The sequence below is a fragment of the Protomyctophum parallelum genome, assembly GCF_964188405.1.
Source record: "Protomyctophum parallelum genome assembly, chromosome: 21".
In the NCBI taxonomy this organism is placed as follows: domain Eukaryota; kingdom Metazoa; phylum Chordata; class Actinopteri; order Myctophiformes; family Myctophidae; genus Protomyctophum; species Protomyctophum parallelum.
This window is the reverse complement of record NC_139713.1, coordinates 30,913,864-30,934,828: the sequence shown is the minus strand read 5'-3', so window position 1 is coordinate 30,934,828 and position 20,965 is coordinate 30,913,864. Positions and strand designations below refer to the sequence as shown.

The 20,965-nt window shown below is 40.4% G+C and overlaps 2 protein-coding genes across 2 annotated transcripts in view; both read right to left on the bottom strand.

Annotated features, from left to right (window-relative positions):
• Window positions 1-6,599, bottom strand: part of ass1 (argininosuccinate synthase 1) — a 37,603-nt gene extending 31,004 nt beyond the window's left edge. Inside the window, exons 1-3 of the mRNA XM_083793106.1 lie at window positions 6,484-6,599; window positions 5,338-5,460; window positions 3,440-3,508 (exon numbers count right to left, since the gene is read on the bottom strand). Coding sequence (XP_083649232.1) covers window positions 3,440-3,508; window positions 5,338-5,439 — 171 coding nt within the window. The 5' untranslated portion in view covers window positions 5,440-5,460; window positions 6,484-6,599. The remainder of the gene's footprint in view (window positions 1-3,439; window positions 3,509-5,337; window positions 5,461-6,483) is intronic.
• Window positions 6,600-8,720: 2,121 nt separating this feature from the next.
• surf4 (surfeit 4) lies at window positions 8,721-20,399 on the bottom strand. Its single transcript, XM_083793546.1, has 6 exons — window positions 20,213-20,399; window positions 16,769-16,955; window positions 13,761-13,837; window positions 13,619-13,662; window positions 12,711-12,897; window positions 8,721-10,203 (listed from the first exon to the last, which is right to left on the bottom strand). Exons 1-6 carry the CDS (start codon window positions 20,258-20,260, stop codon window positions 9,937-9,939), a joined length of 810 nt encoding a protein of 269 aa, XP_083649672.1. The 5' UTR covers window positions 20,261-20,399; the 3' UTR covers window positions 8,721-9,936.
• Window positions 20,400-20,965: the final 566 nt, after the last annotated feature.

The window sequence follows — 20,965 nt, the reverse complement described above, 5'->3', positions numbered from 1 at the left end:
CTCGAGGCACGTCCCACTGGGAGGAGACCCCGGGGCAGACCAAGGCGCAGTTGGAGGAAACACATCGACTCACTGGCCTTGGAACGTCTCGGGATCCCCCCCAGGAGGAAGTCACTAATGTTGCTCTGGAGAGGGAAGTCTGGAGCTCTCTGGTGGAGCTGTTGCCCCGCGACCCGGTTGAAGATGGATGAATGGATCGAGGGTTAACCCATTTTGGGACCCCTTTTGGTGTTTTAAACATTATGTTATAATTTAGCTATTGAAAAATAGCAGATCCTACGAGCTTGTAGGTCTGCTATTTTTGAAAAATTGTGAAAATATTTATTTCAGAAAACTGGAGGATTTAGAAGATTTCTTTTTTATTTCAAGGTCAGGTTTAAATGGGTTTAAACTGAACCCTTAGGGAAGCCCAACCCACTGTAGCATGAAACAGGTGCATACCATCATCAGCGCTGGAAGGGGGGTGCGGAGGGTGCTCCAGCACCCCCTGCTGGTGGAGAGGAGAAGCGTGCTGAATGCAGAATGCACAGCGAGTGAGTTGACAGATAGACACAACATGACGAGACAGCAAAAACCTATTGTAGTTTTACTTTCACCTGCACCAGGTTTAAAGAAATCTAACCCAAACAACAACACAATAAGAGTCACATACTGTTATTATGATTAACTCGGCTAACTAGGTCCTAAATAAGTCATTATTAGGCCAATTATACCCAAATAAGACCCGCAAGGCATCGCTACGCTCGGCCGCGATTTCCCTCCCACCCTTCAGCCCCCCTTGGTATAAATACCTTCCAGCGCCCCTGCATACCGTTACCAACCTCCAGTGAGTGGCAGTGACACCGACAACAGTTTCACTAGAGCTTAAATAGACCGCCAAATTGGTCAGCTGCTTGACACATCAGTTTTATGACACATCACAGACACCCACAGACTGGCGCGCGCGTGCGTGCGTGTGTGTGTGTAAACCTCTCGAGTGTTATCTGGTGCTTGGACTGAAATCTATCCTACTGTTGGTCTTGGGGAGGATGTAGACAACTATGTTGATACACATTGTAACGTTTTTTTTTATAGATAATGGTTCTGGGGTGCCAACCAGGCGTTTGTATCCTGACAAAATGTTCAGTTTTTGAAGTGTAACACACTGACTTGGCCACTAAAAGCAAACATTGATAATAAGCCAGATCACCCCAGGTGATGAGGTGAGTTTGAACAACTAAGAGAAAAATCCATCCTGAAACTCACAGGCAACCAGTGAAGAGAAGCAAGGATGGTGTAATATTGTTGTGTTTCTTAGAATTGGTCAATAATCTATTCTATTCTAGCAGCAGAATTTTGCAAAAGTTGAAGACAGGAGACAGCCTTTACACTTAGCTCAGAGCACAGGGAGTTGCAATAGTTATTAAATAAAAACATGAACAACCCTTTCAAGGTCTGCAAATGAGCTAAAAGAAGCATGTTTGTACAATCCTTGTATTCCATTGACCTTGGAAGGACAAGTCAGTGTCAGAAATCACACCCAGATTATGGGCTGCATTCTTAACAGGGTTAAGGGTGGAATGTGGGGACCAATTAGGAGCCTCATGGCTCATTTAGCTGGAAGAAGTTCTGGGACATCCAGCACTAAATGTGAGAAAGATATGTGAGGGACATAATATCGCCTGCCTGCTTCAGCGGGTTTCAGTGGAATGGCTGAAAAGATGGTAGGCTTGATCACTGAGTCTATGGCCTGAAACAGCACCCTTGAGAAATGTATTGGTTTAGAGAAGTATGAACTTCTGTTGGTGTTTCTATGCATGGCTAGGCTTAATCTCATTTCCAATTTCCCCCAAAAAGAAAAGAAAAGTTAGCACTTGAGTCCCACATTTACGACACATTTCACCACAAAATAAATAAAAAATCATTGCATTGTGTTTTTACACAAGCAGTTCTTGGCAAGCAGTGAGACAAAGTATAATATAAATGTTATATTATACTGCAATCATCTAACACTGTATTATTGGAAATAATACAGATAACATAATTAAAATGTATCAGTGCGTAAAAGAGACAATGCAATGACTAAAATAAACTGGGATAACAGTATATGGAAGGAGTAACTAAGAAGGCCTGACCGGGCCTGACAGATATAATGAGCTTTGAAGTGAAAGCAAGACAACGGAAGGATGTAGGGTGCTTAGAAGCAGGATAAAGGGATCAGGGACTGAAATATGACAACGTTATGGCCAGAGACAGGAAATTCTATTATATTGACATTAGCGTTATTATTGAGATGTTTTTTTAAGCACCAGATAAAATGTTTAGTGACTGGGACCAGTAACAACTGAACAAGATTAAAACATTCATAGAGTGTGATCAAATCGGTTGCTAAAAGCAAAACTGAAAACAATCTTCTATAAAACCTGAGCAAATTTGGGAGGCCTGTAAATAAGGACACATAAAAGGGGGTCTTGACTTTAACCACTTCGAAAGATTTCACTTAAATTGCACGCTGCGTTCATGATTTGAGGCTTTTTGTTCAAAACGGGCCAATCCTGCAAACTTTGAAAGCCAATGTTAGCCAATTATGATCGAATATGAAATATCGGACAGATCTGTCTTGAACACATGACTATAGAGATAGTGTGTAACGATTTGCAGGATTTTTGGACAGAATCTGAAGGAGTAATAAAAATGTGTTTTTCAAAAGTCGGCCTCCTGGTGGCGCTATAACAGACCGTTCTGGAAAGTTTGGAGCAGAGGTTCATCGTTGGCATCCAGGGAGTGTGTGTGCAAAATTTGGCATTGACCGGGTTAACGGTGCCGGAGATTAGCCGGTAATCCGCTATTTTTGCCGAATGTATAGGAAATGCTAGGGTTCATGTGGTAAAGTAAAAAGCTACAAATTTACACCTGCTTCACGGTCTGTCTGTCTGCCGGGGACAAGTTATTTTATAACGTCTGGTCTGGTCCGCAACATCTGTCCTTTAATCAGTAAACAGATAAACTGTCTCCAGTCATTAGTCTCTGCACCCACACAAGCAGCAGAGCAGACATAACGGTTAACACTACAAGTGAGCTTGTATTGGAGTCTTCCTAGTTCAGATCTTTCCTCATACCATAATATCATAACCATGGATCTTGCCATACTTTCCATCTATTAGTCGGACTTCGTTATGATTTTATTATGTACACGAGTACAAAGTTATTACAGTAATGGCCCCCTTTAAGTCCTCAGCACTTACCATGTATACAAAAGTAACAAAAGTAAACCTGTATATCATATCATATACTGTAGTTAGTATGTTCTGTTGAGAAGGAGAAGGCAGCACATGAACGATGCAAAAAACTTGGGTTTCCTGATGAAACCAACGTTTCCTCTAGGTTTAACAGAACTGAGTACACACTACACAGACCACTTTTTAGTTATTATGTTGTTTCATACGAAAGCCATACTCACCTTCTTTGCACCTAGTTGTATAGCCTTCACCTTGGCAGCTTCGAAGTCCTCTTCCTGTCCAATATTTGCCTGCAAGCACAGAATTTGCACAGCCAATCAAATGGATAAATTTTTTACCTGCGTCACTCGTGGCTAATTAAGTTTGTATTAAGCACTCACTTCACCTTGCAACTACAGGATCAAAGGCAAGCCAGTGTTGAACTCGAAACACTATAAACCTGGGACTATAGTATTAGTAATATAGGTTAGGTTTTTGCCACTGTCTGTCTGTTAAGCAAAATAATGTCAAGACATAAATAGTGTGTGGATTATCACAAACTGTGCTGTTCTGCTGTACAAGACTTACTGGTCATAAGGAATAAACTATTATATTTTCATGACCATTTGTATTTTCAATTAGTTACATGATAGTCTGTCTGCTATTCTTATTCCAACAGGCCACAGCTTATGGGTTATGGCAGTATACTAGTGTGCCGATGGGCACACCTTAAGATCTACAAGCTCACAGCGCATTTGGCTTGTACTTTCTATACACACAGTGACAGAATGGCTATTACCATGTTATAAATGAGTGCTATATGGCCAGCATTGGTATAGTACTAAGATATTTGCGAATTGCGAGTGCTATACACCCAGAATGGCTAGTACTAAGAGAAGGATGTTGGACATGTGATTTCACTCATCTTATACATAACACATGATACTCTGATGCTTTAAGTTACTGAAGCTAGTATCACAATTATCGTGTTGGGACTAACACAAATACATTATTAAAGCCCATTTCAATAATCGCTTTAAAATAAAAAATATACAGATTTGTGATGCAAAGCTCATCTTTAGCTAACTGGAAGGGCATAGTACTGAAACAACGATTTATAGCGTATTTCACGCAAGAGTAGACCATGTGTGTACTGTGCATGTCATGTCATTTCAACAAGAACAACATGTTAGATACGGGGCCACTGCAGTGCTTTTATTTTTCTACTCTTCCCGTGAAGTGGCTCATCCCAAAACCAACAAGATCTATGGGGTCACGAGCCTTGCGTGCCATAGCTGTTAACTACATGCTATGTCTAATAGACACTGCCTTGCTTTCCCTGACTCCCTTCGCCTGTATAGCTAACCACTGAATGAAGAGTTAGGCTACACAAGAGGGAAATCTGCATGCTGTGCAATTCTGCACCGCCTACAGGCCAAAAGTTAATCTAGGTAGCTTTGCACTGGTATTATGCTGCAAAATCCTGTGATAGGGGGTTAACCACTTAAGCCCCATTTTAAACTTTGGCTATTTGAAAATAGCCGCTGCACAAGCTCACAACACGCAATGCATTGTGAACAAAATACTTTTATTGATATCCTCAGTAAAGGTCTGTGTCCTGACTCCTAACTGTCACCAGGGTCTAAATGTCTCACTGTTATATTGTACTCTTAACTGTACAATATTGTTGTTTTTATTTCATTAAAATGTATGGTCATTAGACTTTCATCAGGACAGACATGTCTGTCATGATGACGTTTTTTTAGCAAGTTCCTAGGCAGCAGGACATTTCTCTTTGATACTGGTATATATGTTTGGACCTCCCTTTGTCATATGCACGTTTCATCAACGTGCAAGGTGTGCATCAAGGTGAGCTTAAAAATGTAGACTTTTGAGTCATGTAGTAGTCAATAAGACAAGGCAGTAACTCGCGCACACACACATACTCGCGCGCGCGCGTGCGCGCACACACACACACACACACACACACACACACACACACACACACACACACACACACACACACACACACACACACACACACACACACACACACACACACACACACACACACACACACACACACACACACACACACACACACACACACACACACACACAGTAACTTCAGTTACCTTACCAAGTAGCAAATAACATCATAGCCTTGTTCCTTCAGCCACACCAGAATACAGGAGGTGTCCAGTCCACCACTGTAGGCCAGAACCACTGTTCCTTTTGACATGGTGATGATTAACTTTACAAGCTGTCAATAAAATTAAAAACAAAATAAAGCCATTACAATAATTCAATCAACACTGCAAAGCTTTTTTCCTGACTGTAAGGAGAATAAATGAATGATCTCTGACATTCTGATTTATAGATAGTAGCATCATAACTTCTGAATTCTGAAAAGCCTTGATAACAGATGGTGCAGATTTTGGATAATTGGATAATGACATCTACATTAGGTGGTGGATTATGTATTTACTCCTTACATTCACGTTTCCAGGACAGGACAAACACCAGTGGACAATCTCAGCCAAAGGTGACATAAAGTGACAAATTAATCTATGAGGACCCATTGGCTAACTAACATGTGTGGAAGGAATATTATTAGTAGTAGTATTGATATATGTTTAATATTCAATACTTTTAACATTTATCAAAATGCATGCATATTACACAACACAAAATACACTGCCCACTAAAACACTAGCACATTTAGTAAATCATTCATATCACAATGTAAAAACTAAACTAACAGCAGATGGAATTACAGAAACTGCATTACTTTACAAGTGATACCATAATGTAGGGCGAGGCTATAAATGTTTTTGCACTGCATGTTCTCAAAATTAATTTTGTTGAAAATAGTAAATGCATGCATTTTGGCCAGAATGGCCACTTGGTCATCTTGTATCTTTTGTCAGGCAACTTTAAATTGGGCATAATCTTTTGGCATGCCTTACCCACCCCTGTAGCAGCTGTGATTTGTCTTTTTTGTATAACTTTAATCAGCCGTTTCTCAAAAGCAGTGAAAATAAATAAATAAAAACATAAATACATGACCCGTGTATGCGTCCTGTTTTTCATTCTACAATGTTCACATCAACTTCATCAGTTTTAAGCCTAGGCGTTTATAATACGTTTGTAAATTTGACAGTAAAATCACCCAGCACTAGAGGGGCATTGCATGCTAATTCTGCAGCTAGCGGTATTCTAGTGCACTGCAAACTAAGTTTAAGGAATAAAAAGAGTCATACCGTTATAACGTTCTGAAACTTACCTTGTGAGCAGCAGTAAATGTCTACCAGCGACTAGCAGCAGTAACGAGTGAGCCGAATGCCTATCACAGATTTTATATATCAGATATTACGCTCATAGCTCACGCAGCAACACGTTGTGATGTGTGTCATCATCACCGATGATGATTGGCGGGTTTGACCAGGCTGGATCCCATAGGTCGAAGGGATGGTCAAAGGCTGTGGTCAAGGATGCTGCCAGCTGATGCAGGTGAACTGGGCACTTTTGCAAAGCGCAAACTGGGCAGTGGTGGGCAGTGGGCACTGACTGGGCACTGACTGGGCCCTGTGCAAATCTGTGTGATATGTATTAGAATAGAATTAGAATAGAATTGAGACATTCTATCATATGGTAAATACCGGTGTCCGTTAACCTCTGCGTTTTCTTGTCTACCGTCCGCACGTTACATACACGTGCGGATGGATTGATTGATTGATTGAAATATTTATTAACAGTTTGCAGAATTTACAGTACATTTCAAGCACAAACTCAATACAAAGACTGTTAACTGTGAGTGGACGACCCATGCAATTAAGCATTACACTTGTTTACAACAGGGTCCACATTGTTCAATTCATCAAAACATTTAGAGACATACAAATAGACATTTCTATGTAGCTAAAGAACAGAACAGGAATTCATCATATAGGAAGCAAAAAGGGAAAAGATACATATACATTGAGGGGAAATGGGGGGGTGGAGGGGATTCAGATTTTACAGAGGCCAGTTTTGAATTGCAGCCATCCGTAGGTGCCCTTTGAGAGCGGTTTTGAAGGAGTCAAGGGATTCACATGTCTTAATGACTGTTGGTAGGGCGTTCCACATTTTGGTGGCATAGGAGCGAAAATAATTTAGTCCCTTGTTTGTGCCGAATCTGGGTTGTACATGGTTTGTTGCACTCCCTCTGGTGTTGTGGGAATAATGGATAGGGCCCAAGAAAGTAAAACAGAGAAAAGAAAAACAAATGTCATACAATTCATATTTCATACATTGCATTATTTGGCTAAATGATTGATTTCTAAACATCTATCTTCTTATCTATGGTATCATTACATTAGATATAAATTCCATGACAACCTAAAACTAATATATCCAAAGAAAATACCTGACCGTAATTATATAAAAACAAATACAAGCTATGTTTGTTTTTTACATAGCTATTTAGCAACAATAGATCTATATTTTAGCTTAAAACACACACACACACACACACACACACACACACACACCTTACCTTTTGTTGATTGTTTTATGATTGAACTTTGGCTGCAACCATAATGGGCTATTAATTAGGCTCCTTAACAGATATTCTTTTTTGCTATTTGACTCCCTAAATTACTCCCACAATGAATAACTTTCAAACAAAACTTAATTTTGTAAACAAAATCAGTTGCATTTATTTTTTTAGCTCTCACATTTAGTTGGATCTTAAAGAGATATTCCACTTTCAAATTTGTTTTGGGTCATTTCATCGTCTACTCAGGGTTTTGTGAACACCACCCAGTTTTTAAATTACTTCATTCAGTATTTAGATATTTGATATTCATTTTAGCTGCCCCGCCCCCTTCCTAAGCACCCATCCTTGATTCTGGTGACTCATATTGCCCTCCTAATACATGAGGGGGCAGTGTTACTTTTCTCTCCTCATAAAGATGAGACCATGTTCATGAAGACTCGTAGATCTTCTGTAGAGCTGCTCTTTTGTCCCCTTCCCTCACACAGTGGTCCATTTGGTCCAAGGACTCTCGGTTACCTGCATTTCAACTCAAATTCCCAAGTGTATATTAAAAGTCATGTTTGTACCTGCAGTCTCCAGAAACAGTTTTAATTGTACAGAATATGAGCCATTTTTCAAAAATACCTCACACCAGATTCGACTGCATGAATGCAGCATATGGCTTTATATTTAATTATACATTAATAATTAAATATAAAGCCATATGCTTGCTTCGTTTGGCTGTGAAATTGTGAATTTTCACAGCCAAAGAAACCATTCCGTTTATATAAGACCTGTCAGTCATCAATTACTTCTAAAACTTCATCCTACCGTAGAATAGAATCTACATGATTGTATATATTATACTTACCTTGTGAGAAGTCTGACCACACACGATACATCTGCCCAAATCCGTCCTGAGACTGAGACAATAATGGCTTTTTGCATTTTTATTTCTTCACCATGAACTTCCAAAATCAAAAACAAATGATCAAAATACAATATAAACTTCTGTAAATCAATACACTGAATATCTTTATTTTCTTAAACAGAGCTAGAAACACTGAGCAAAGTCCACATGGCTACCGACTCTGCTTAGTCTCCTTTGCCTTTCTAGATGGCATATTATGGCGTTTCACAAATATTGAGCCTCCCCCTGTTTATCCCCATTCACACACAGTTCACTAGTTAGGCATTTGCCAAAGACATACAGTAGGCTACAGTGTCCAAAATGAGAAATCCAGGAGTTAACGACTGTGTCGCAATTTTCATTTAACCACTTGAGCCATATTTCACACTTCGTCCCACGACGTTGCCACGTGGCGAAAATATACAAATATACAAGCTCACAACTCGTCGCATTATGACGCACTGTGAGCTTGTAGATATGCTATTTGAGCTTTTTCTTTTTTAATCTTCCCCTATGACATGCCCAAAATAGGGACACCAGGTTGAAAGTGGTACAACATCAGTACACTCCACAACTTCCTCTCCGACCAAATTCAACCCTCATGTACAAACAGTAGTCAATCACCTCAGACTGAATGTGTATAGATAAATGAAGGATCAGGCATCTGAAAAAGGAGAGGTGGAAACCAAAATAGTGAGAGGTCCTCTTGTTTCAGTGCCCAATGTCTCACGATCGATATGGCGAGTGAGTCTTAGATAATCCAATATCCACTAAGAGTGGAGAAAAGACAAGCATCCGTGCAGGAACCTAAACTGATATATGCCCCCCCCCCCCCAAAAAAAAGAAAGTGTATTAAAAAAATATGAGAGGCTGTGGTATAACATCCATCAGACATATTCATAACTTCCACAGGAAAGCAAAGATACCTTTCCTTCTAAAACTCCACCCTTCACTTGTGCGTTAGTTACCTTGCACTTTGACACAAATAATTCATTAGGCCATTTTGTAACCCCTAATGTGAAACATGGGGACATAAATATATATATGGTATATAAAAATCCAGTATCCATTCTATCCCCCCCCCCTCCCCCCCAAAAAAAGAAAAAGCAAGAACCAGCAGCTGGGAGGAAAACAAAACAAAAAGACCCAGAGTGTCTAATGCTGGGTGAGGTGTTTGTTGCTGGGGATATGATAGGCCAAAAAAAGAAAGTGTACCCTTGCATGAAGAGGAAGGAAGGGAACGTCTTTGTGTCCTGGTAGGTGGGGGGCAGTTAGTGGTGCTGTGTCTTTCTTTTCAACCCACCCTCTTCCTACCACTCCTTCTTCTTCTCGTCCATGGACACGCCTCCAGGCCCCAACGCCACCACCAGCAGCAGGCCCCCGATGACCGAGGTGGTCTGGAAGAAGTCGTACTTGAGGAAGTCATGCATGGGCTTATACGCCGGGACGGTCCAGAAGGCGTTGAAGTAAACGTTGATGGCCAGAAGCCACACCACCAAGGTCAGTGCTGCCAGTTTGGTTTTGAAGCCAATGGCCACTAGGACGATGAGGGCAGTGCCCACCATGTTCTGCAGGATCTGGAGAGGAAAGCAAAAGGTTCTTAAGGGAGGGTTTGTTATTATTTAAATTTAACAGTATAGGTTACAGCCCCCTGTTGGGGTTGTTGAAGCCATGGGGATAAAAACATCTGTATTATTCAGCTCTTCTGGTGCAAGATGAGTGGGTGACTGCCTCTGGAACACTGGACGCTAAAGCTAATCTAATCTAATGCTGGTATAAAAAAAATTGGATTACAACTTGATGCACTACTAAACTGAATCTGTGGGATTCTAATGACATTTTGCATTAAGACATGAAACCTTAAAAAAATACATTTGATTTAAATTACTTAGTCAGAAAGGATTTACTTGGGATTATTATATATTTCTTTTGCGGTTTACGCCTTTTATTGGGTTTTTTGAAGGGACAGACAGTAGGCTGACAGGAAACGGGAGAGAGATGGGGGAAGACATGCATTAAAGGCCGTGTCGGGCTCGGGAGTCGAACCCGCGGCACACTGCGACTGGATTACCAGTCAGGTGCCCAGACGGTTACGCCACAGCCTGGGCCTTACTTGGGATTATTAATGTTAGGATTGTCATATTGCCTTCAGCAACTATTTTAGCTATTTTGAAGTCCCGATTTTCAGTGTTGCAGTGGGTGTGGCTAACCATTAGCCTTCATCATTAGCTAGTACATTGAGTTATTTCAACAGCAAAAATAAGATCTACAAGCTCTAAACAGTAAACAGAGTTTGAGGATTTCACCATTTGTTGTCTGATAAAGAAAATAGGCTTTACAATTACAACACAAGTAAGTACCAAACATAACCCTCCTCTGAGACTTTGTCATGACAACTTTCTAAGCTTCAGCCACAACAACTTCACCTACAATTCCAACAGACTGACTGACAAGTAACAGATAAGAATGAGACTGAGACTGAGCTTCTCTTCTTCCCAGCTAAGTCCTGCCCTATGCGGGAGCTAACTATTTCCGTAGACAACGCCCTGGTAACGTCTGTCCCAACAGCCAGGAATCTTGGTGTTGTCCTGGACAGTTAGCTCTCGTTCAAAACTCACATCACAGCTGTCACTCGATCCTGTAGGTTCACACTCTATAACATACGACGAATTAGACCGTTCCTCACCCAGGAATCAGCCCAGCTCCTAATCCAGACAACAGTCTTGTCAAAACTCGACTATTGTAACTCCCTCCTTACTGGCCTACCAGCATGTGCACTTAAGCCTCTCCAGCTGATCCAAAATGCTGCAGCTCGCTTGGTCTTCAACCAGCCAAAATTCTCACATGTCTCCCCCCTGCTCCGCTCCCTCCACTGGCTCCCGGTCGCTGCCCGCACAGAATACAAAACTCTGATGCTGGCATTCAAAGCAACCAAAGGTATGGCTCCCCCATATCTTGCAAGTATGATCGAACCCTACAAACCCTCCCGCGCACTCAGATCAGCCAACGCAGGGAAGCTGGAAGTACCCTCACTAAAAACGCCGGGACAACGCTCCACACGTCCCAAACTCTTCTCCCTTCTGGCTCCAAAACTGTGGAATGCACTTCCCATTGCAGTCAGAACTGCAACATCACTCCCAATCTTCCGCCGTAGTCTGAAAACCCACCTTTTCAGACTCCATCATGGCCCATAGCACTTACCCCACCCCCTTAGATAGCATTTCTGTAGACTTAGATAGCATTTGATACAGACTTATAGCATATTATGTAGACAGCACTATAATTGCATTGTATGTAGTCATAGCACGTCATAGTACATATGTATAGCATAGTAGTATAGATGTATAGTTTATATGTATAGCTTCATTATATAGATATTCCACTGTTACTTTCTTAGCTTACGCATGTTTCTTGATAAATGTTTTTATGTGATGTATTCCCATGCTTTTTTTGTTCTTGCTTAATGTAAGTCGCTCTGGATTAAGAGCGTCTGCTAAATGCCTAAATTGTAAATTGTAGAATCCCTTAGTTCTTTAACCAAATCAGGGTATTAAATTATTGCATTTCTTGCCGGAAACAGGTTTACCGGAAGCATATTGGTTATTATGTTGATAACCAGAAGGCCAGTTTCTTAAAAAGGGCTTCAATCATATTTACACAACAGCAGCAGATATAACATTTTGGGCAATTTTACATCAATATGGGGATTTATTTATTTTTTAATTGTAATAGATCCTGAGGTAAGTAAGTACTTACTGACAGCCCCAAACTACATATATTTGAGAAAAAGGGCCTTCAGAACAAAACAATAGTCATGAGAAAGTTGAATTGGCTTTCTTGCCATTCTGATTTATCATTTACCATGTCCTCCTCATGGGAACCCATTTTATATATACTGAATCATATACTTCATTATGTACTGAACCACAAATCACACTTGTTAAATATTTGCAGTGCTGTATTAGTTATTTATGAGTTAGGGGGCTAAGCCTGATTTAGTTAAATGTGTGTGCACGACAGTACACGTATGCAACAAAGCATCAATCCGGCTATAGGTTAAAATGTTGTTATTGTCGATACTCACAGAGAAGAAGTTGGAGTCAAAGTGCAACAGTGTCATGAACATAAGCACAAGGAGTACTCGGCCTCCCAACTGCATGTACTGCTTTGGTGAACTCTCTCCCATCGAGGGGACTCCCGCAAACATGCTCTTTCCTTCTGAGCGAGACTCGGCCAGCAGCAGAAGCAGGCCACCGCCAAGGGCAAGGTTTCTATGGAAAATGGGGGAGAACTAAGTTACTGGTTTGTGTAGTACAGTGTCTATAGCAGACTATCAATCAATGAGTAGAAAATAAGACAGAATCACTTTTTAGTAGTGATGCATCTGAAATCAAGCATCCATGTCTAAAGTCAAATTCAAATCATTATGCCTTCAGTGATATGTTTTTTATATAAATAAAGGGGAACATTAGATATTTAGTACTATGCTGGGCATATATGGGTCGTACTTTTTCTCCTTTATTTTCTTCAGTTTAGTCATTGCCAATTCCTCATGTATTGTGTCCATTGTTTTTACATCTACGCCACCTGGAGGCCCGTTTTGGAAATTCATTCGGATAGAAAACACTGACATTAGTAAAAGAGAATTCTTCACTGTTTCTCTGCCAGGAGATCATGTTTTCACCCCATCTGTCTGCAACTAATCATACATACTGGGCTAATTCAGCATTACATTAATTGTGCATGCTGACAGCAGGCCAAGGACTTCAATGTTCAAGGACAGCCATGTCCTTTTATATTGTTTATAATCACAATGCTCCCGTTCCTCTGACTAATGGAATGTAGCAGAAGAACTATCCAACGCTCCTAATCCTATATTAGGGCATGGCACTATTTCACTTGACAAATCACTTCTTTTTTTTTCAATTCACTTTTCTTTTTGTTTCTTCTCCAAAGCAATACTGACCCAAATCACTACAAAGAGATACCTACCTCATCAAAAACTTAAGGTCCCATAAAATGCTGTACGCAACAGTCTGGGGGTAAAAAAACAGAACTAGTAAATAAAACAGTAAAACGCATTGAGATTCTGTTGCATGTTTTCATGGACTTAAAATGCGTGTGACATTCTCACCTGTGTAGCTATGATCCCGAATAAACCAAAGCAGGCATACTGTACAAAATTTCTACTGAGGATGAGGACACAACCACCTGTTGTGACACATACAGAAGAAGGAAAGCTGATTAAATCTCTCAACTGTTGGAAAGGGTTTTTCTTCATTCTTTGATTGATGACATTAAAAATGTCAAATTGTTGCAGCTGTTGTGTTGTGTACAGTATTATCGTTATTAATTGTATAAGTTCTCAGACTCCGTACACTATATAATAAAGAATTTGCTCTATGGGTTGCCGCTGAGCATGCCGAGGTTCATGCCAAAGGCAAGGTATCCTTGCCGTCAGGAACAAACCTTGTATGTCTGCAAGCAGTATGTCCAAATTTTAAGTTTTTATAACTAATGCCCTACTTTATTGTACAGTTTTTCACAAAATTACCGATATAAAAGCTCACTGTCACAGCGTGTCCCAATGCAATTGTGAGCTTGTGGATCGGCTACTTTTGAAAGTGAAAGTGTTTAATTTGGTGTATTTTATACATACAGTATTTAACCAATGAAAAGTATTAAGACATTAACATTTCCTGAAAGGTAACAGGGGTAATACAATGTTTCTGCCAGAAAGTGCCGGCGATATGCAAAAATGTCCAAAGATTTTCAAAATAGCAGATCCACAAGCATCATGTTGTAAGTTTAAAGTAGTATAAATGTGGTTAAAACGTCAAAGTACGCCCAGGCCGTAGCGTAACGGTCTGGGCACCGGACTGGTAATCCAGTCGCAGTGTGCCGCGGGTTCGACTCCCGGACCCGACACGGCCTTTACTGCATGTCATTCCCCATCTCTCTCCCGTTTCCTGTCAGCCTACTGTCTGTCCCTTCAAAAATCAATAAAAAGGCGTAAGCCGCAAAAAAATATCTAAAAAAAAAAAAAAAAAACGTCAAAGTACAATTTGTGTGCGAATGTGGCTGTTGTGCACGTAGCATTTTGTGATTAGCTAATTCTATGTGGTGTGTAGATGAGTGTGTAACTGGATGACTGCTCCTGATATATAGCCGTCTGTGAGGCATCAGAAAAGGACTTCCAAACTGCCAGTTACAGTATTGTATAGTCAACTACGGTATTGCTTTTTAGCTTATCCATTCAACCTTTTGTAAATACTGTAAAAAACATTTACTGTACATACAATACAGCTACATTTAAGTTATTTAACAGAGATCACACAATATTGGAACGAAGAGCAGTCATTGACTCATTAATGCTGGCGTAGCTTTTTCACATAGAAAGGCCACCTCTATGCGTGCTTAATGCCTATATCATGCCAGCATTCCACATTGCATAACCACGTAAACTTTTTACTCTATCCTCCTCCTCTCTCGCTCTCTCTCTCTCTCTCTCTCTCTCTCTCTCACACACACACGTACACATGAGGAACAGCTGTCATTAGCGGACATTAGCGGATTCATTTCACAAAATACAGAGAGTTTGTATGTGTCGTTATTAGACTAGGCCTATTTACTTATTACTTACCATTTACTTATATTTATTTAAATGTATTGCTTAAGTAAGGTCAGGACTGACTTGCGTCTCGCGAATTTTCTCAAATGAAAACAGACAGACTCACACATCCCTAGTGTGCATGTGTGAGAGAGAGGGCAACACATACTGATACATAACTAATTTGTGTAAGCAAAAATACAATTAAAGAATAACTAAAGAGAAGCACAGAGAGTTCAAGGCAGAAGATTTTACATCCTTGTCCCACCATGCCGGCTTTGCCTTTTACTGAGACAGCTGGCTGATCCAACTACCTTCAGTCCTTCACTTCTGCCACAAAGGTTTCATGTAAATGGAATGGACCCAGTTTCTGTACCTTATACACAGAACAGTGTGACTGACAACATGATGGGCCAACATCCCTGCCCTTTAACAGGCAGTGTAAAAGTTAGCTAGTTAAAATCTGTTCAATATTGAGCACTGGGTGGATAGCTAGTATTTCTAATAGTGTTTTTCATTAAGTAGATAGGCAAGACCTTTGAGGCAAGATATTTTTGTTATCCCTTTGGTTAGCAAAGTCAATTCAAACAACACGTCGCAATGTGATGTGTATAATAATGATTATAATGGAATGCCCAAAATAGGGATGCCAGGGTTAATAGTTAGGGATGAAGTTGTTACGGCAGATTTAAAAACAACACATAGCCTAAATCTAAAGTGTAAAATCTGAAATAAATAAATGCATAGGCTGTCATTATAAATGTATAGTGTACCCATGCTGTAATCTTGTGTATGTGTCTTACACTCTTGTCACGAACAAAAGAAAGGGAGAAAGAGTGAAACTGAAAGTGAGTTTCGTAATTCTTTCGTAATCTTGAACTGAATGCGTTTCACAACTTTAGCATGCTCAGTGCTCACGAACAGCTTTCGTCACTTTGTGAATGCTTCAGAATTGGAGAGTCTGTGACTGAAGTCTGTTGCATTGTCATCGCATTTTGTCAGTTCATTTTTACTAGATTTGGTGAAATAAATGTTTAAGCTAAAGTTGTAAATGTGTAGAAACTATCAATACTGCTGTCAAACACTGACACTGATGTTTAACACACCACAACTCTGCTCCCGGAAATGCAGCATGCACTGTCTGTACAGTATAGGCACACATGGGGAGGCTTTACTATGGCTAAAGTTTGATTCTGTGTAGAAAGGCAAAGCCAGCTCACCAATATTGCGCAACACATGTGTAAAAGTGGCTTGTGTCAGAGCTAGCCTCAATTCCTGATCAGTTTGTTTTGTATCCCTACTTTGGTCTGATATTTTGCAGCTAAATAAAGAATAAAGAAATTGGTTTATTCTAAAATAACCAATCTGCAAGCTCACAACTTGTTGCATTATGTCAGATTGGCTAACTTTGCCACAAGACACCATTGTATGACAAATATTAATGAAATAGGACTGGTGTGGTTAATTCCTAACTTGACATTAGGTCAATTCTATTATAGTGTCTTTTGGCCTATATGCAGCCCATCACTCACCCAGCTGCCCAATGAGGTTGAGTAGCACAAAGCATGTGGCTAGGAAGTAGCCACAACTCCAGGTAGCCTCAATGTAGTCTCTCTGCTCATTCCACTGGAACCACATTCTGATACCATCTTCCAAGAAGGTGCTAATGAGACACAGGCGTGCCAGGTGAGGCAGGTACTGTTTGGTTACCCGCAGAAACTGAAGGAGAATATAAAAGGGTGTTATAGCCGTAATAAAATGGTGGCAAAAAAGCAATAAAAGGGAGAAATATGTGCACTAAGCCCTAATACATAAGGGGCAACTTAAAGAAATATAGTAATATCTTTCATATCTTAAACACTGATGAAGATGCCTGATGAAGGTCTGAGCGACTGAAATGTTTTTTCCATATATTTAACACACACCATATATTTAAGCAATCAGACAAACACTGTACAAAACTTGGTTTAATGTTGCGTTCACACTGGCTACAGATACAAGATACAAAGATGAAAAGCTTTAAGCTACACAGCTAATTTGTAGCTTTGTATCTTTAGTTGAAATGAAACCAGTTGGCCCAGGCCGTAGCGTAACGGTCTGGGCACCGGACTGGTGATCCAGTCGCGGTGTGCCGCGGGTTCGACTCCCGGACCCGACACGGCCTTTACCGCATGTCATCCCCCCATCTCTCTCCCGTTTCCTGTCAGCCTACTTTCTATCCCTTAAAAAAATCAATAAAGGCGTAAGCCGCAAAAGAAATATCTTTAAAAAAAAAAATGAAACCAGTTCAACTTTTTTATAGATTTGTAGCCGTTGGATGTATCTTTGTATCCTTATGCCGCTGGCTTCCATTGAAAATGAATGGTAAACTATCTTTGATAATCTGCCCGTGTGAACACAGCATAAGGCGCACACACACACACACAGTAAGTGTGCCACTTGGGTTTGATGGTCTGTTAATAATAACACAGCTATAAACAAGAGGTTTGCATTGAATGAAGGAAAATGTAACAATTTGCCATGCCCTGTCCTCCACTTTATCAGCAAGGCATGTGGAGTGGTGTCCCTAAATAGAATCCAATCCAACTAGGCTATCCCAAAATGCTTGCATCACAGGAGAGAGACAGGACATGACCTATTTATGGCTGTAGACTGTAGTTGGACTTCAGAGAGTCTATTTAAATAAACATATCAAAGCCTGACTGTCACCTGTCACCAACATTGTGAGCCAATCTGTGTGCAGCTGAGAAGAAGTGACATGGGGTGCCGTGGTGTCATTTTCCACAACTAATCTGGTTGTTATGCAAATTAGGATGCGAGTTGTGACCCATAACTGCAGTCACTGTGAGCGGATAACACACATTTTTTACCACTTAAGTCCTATGTAATTGGGTTATACTACACGGCAAAAATACAATAGTCAGTAGTCACTCATAGCACATTGTAAGCTTTTAGAGCGGCTAATTTAACTATTTTTGACATTTAACATTTTGATTATTTGGAGGAAAAATGCTTCCAATAAATCACCTATAGACAAAAGGCCAGGGGTTAATGTGGTGTTTAAGGTATAACTGTCAACCTTTGCTGCTGTCTGTGACCCTGGTGGCCTTTAGTTCTGAGGACCTCTTTGAAGCAACCAATTACATTTTCTGTAACTTGTCGGTCTCATATTGAATCCAATTCTGCTTATTTATGTATATAAACCTTGTTTGGGTGGATTGGGCCTATATTTGGAGCATATTTGTTCAAAAGACATCAACAAATTCCCTTTGGAGATCTTTTATAGTAGAAATTCCGGTATCTCTATTACCGGTAAATGAGAAAGAATGCACTTTGACCAACTCAAGGACAAATCAATCAATGTGTAAATAATGAGAACAGTAAATGTGTTTTTTGATTGATTTGTTTACTCTAGATGACAATGCTGAGGAAATGTTACATCAACTAAAGCTGAGAATACACTGAAAACTAGGCATAGGCTATCTATATCCAGTATCCACAATGGAAAGAGGATTTGTTGATGCTTGTTGTAATAATATAGTAGTGAAAATAGACTTGCTGTGTTGTACCCACAAATTCTACTTATTTCTACCTTCTTTCCTAGGCATTCCCTACTATTATCAAGTTTCTGGATGTGTTACTAACATAGGCCACCCTATGATGTGACCTTCTCCTGCCCCTCCTATCAAGCAGTCCACATCAGCACTGTCAGACCTCGACAGCCTATCAGGAGGCACCAACTCCCACATGGCCCGTTGTGTGGTGTATGAATGGAGGAGCAGCAAGCAATTGGGATGAGCCTGAGGTGCTGTGACAGTCTGACTCTAGAGAAACAGGCCATGCAATGCATCTAGGAGTGTAGCAAGAAAATAATTAATGTACAGTTTTGTAGCGGTCACGGATATCACTTTGAGTGATAAACCATGCAGACTTGGAAGAAAAATGTTGAGAGACTGGGAGATCTATTTTTGTGTCACATTGCAAAGTATGTATTAAAGGTAGCCTATACTACTTGTGCAATATGCATCCTTTTCAGTGAGTTGAATCAACAAAACTGTGAAAGCCTGGGCTAGTGAAAGCCCAAAATGACATGACACAAATGCTTCCAATGAAAACATATGGTCCTAAACTAGTATAGTATGTAAATGTAAATAATACCTCTGGCTCTGAGCAAGTAAGTTGCAGTAGCTTTCTAAGAATTATGGCAGTTTTAAATAGGTCTTTCTTCCAGTCTATCAATTGTCCTTGGTTACAGTTCAGTCATTATTTCTTCTATATAATATATGGTTTGGTTAAGTTAAATTGTGAAGTTGAATGGTGGAACACTTAATCACTTATAACTGACTGCAGGGAAACTGAAAAAGCTCTGCCAAGTTATTAACGTTTGTTACCCAACGTACATGTCCCAAGTCTCCCTCACAGTGTCACTTAACAATAAGAGTACGTAATGACCTGTCAGGGGAATAGGCCTACTTGTTGTTTGCCAATATAGCTGGCTCAAATGGCCAAATGTGATGTTAATGGATCTGGATGAGTCACTGACAGCTATCCAAATAGCTTGTCAGTATGACATTTTGAAACATTTTGCACCACAAAATGTCTGCTTAGTAATACGTGTATACTAGCAGACGCAGTAGCATTGACTAAGTTACTTTAGTACTAGTCATATTCAATGGCACTGTACCAGAACTGCTGCTTATGCACGCGTGAGTGCAGAAGACATGTCATAGTCATAAGAATACATTCTTGAAATGTATTATTAAAATGTGAGTAATTCAATTTAGTGGGCAAAATGGGAAAAAAGGTATGCCTAAACAACCCCATCGGTAACGAATATTGGAGAAGCCATTCAAGAAATCACTTTTCCCCCAGTGAGTGGCTGCAGAGTGCACTGCCAAGTGCCAACTTGTTAGCCGATTGCTAACATAGCTAGAGAGAGGGCTAGCTGACAACTGGCAGCACAAAATGAAAGTTACCTGGTCGGCCACGTCCTCGGCTGTGTTCATGAGTTCCTCCTGCCCCATGGTTTACAATACTTGAGGCTCGTACGCGACGCAATTCTCGGAACGAGGAATTTTCGCGAGCTATTATGTCCAAACTGTTTCTCTCTCCACCGTTATTTACTTCAAGAATTCCTGGTTGCCTCAATGGAGAAGGCTAGTGAAGATAGCCAAGGATACGTAAGTGACGTCACAAACAATCGTCCACATGCAGTGCCCAAAGAGACTGACGCGGTTCTGTTACATGACGCATCGATGTGACGTCACTGTTGAATCCTTGGTACTTTATTCAAGTACAAGGCCGCCTCCGCCCCACAATGCCTCGCGATTTAACGAGAGCCCCCCTACATGGTTCTGCAACCGCTGTATGCCACGTATGCTGTGGATCCAGGGGGCTGACAACATGTATAGCTTTGTTTACTGCTTTTGCCCATGTAAACAACACAACGGGGAATTTAGAACAGTCTCTGAAACATGAAGCAAGGTAAACATGCATCATGCTGCTTTGTTCATTTCTCCAAGCAACTGAGGAATTCAATTCAATTAACCACTTCATCTCCCCACTGCTCTACAGGTCCAGTAGTATTTTTCTCTACATCGATTCGGATTCGGTAGTCATCACACACTCTTTGATCAATATTTTACCTGTACATCTCTACACAAGCATATTTGGTTGTCAGTTGTGGACTTGTGGTAGGTATAGGCAACTGATGTGATGAACGAGACTGA

What these genes read in the sequence shown, in the direction of transcription:
- surf4 (XM_083793546.1), bottom strand. Translation starts at nt 20,260, where the DNA reads ATGGGGCAGGAGGAACTCATGAACACAGCCGAGGACGTGGCCGACCAG. An exon ending in GACCTTAAGTTTTTGATGAG is followed by an intron (nt 12,898 to 13,618) that starts GTAGGTATCTCT and finishes CATTTTCCATAG; the next exon opens with AAACCTTGCCCTTGGCGGTG. An exon ending in TTGACTCCAACTTCTTCTCT is followed by an intron (nt 10,204 to 12,710) that starts GTGAGTATCGAC and finishes TTTCCTCTCCAG; the next exon opens with ATCCTGCAGAACATGGTGGG.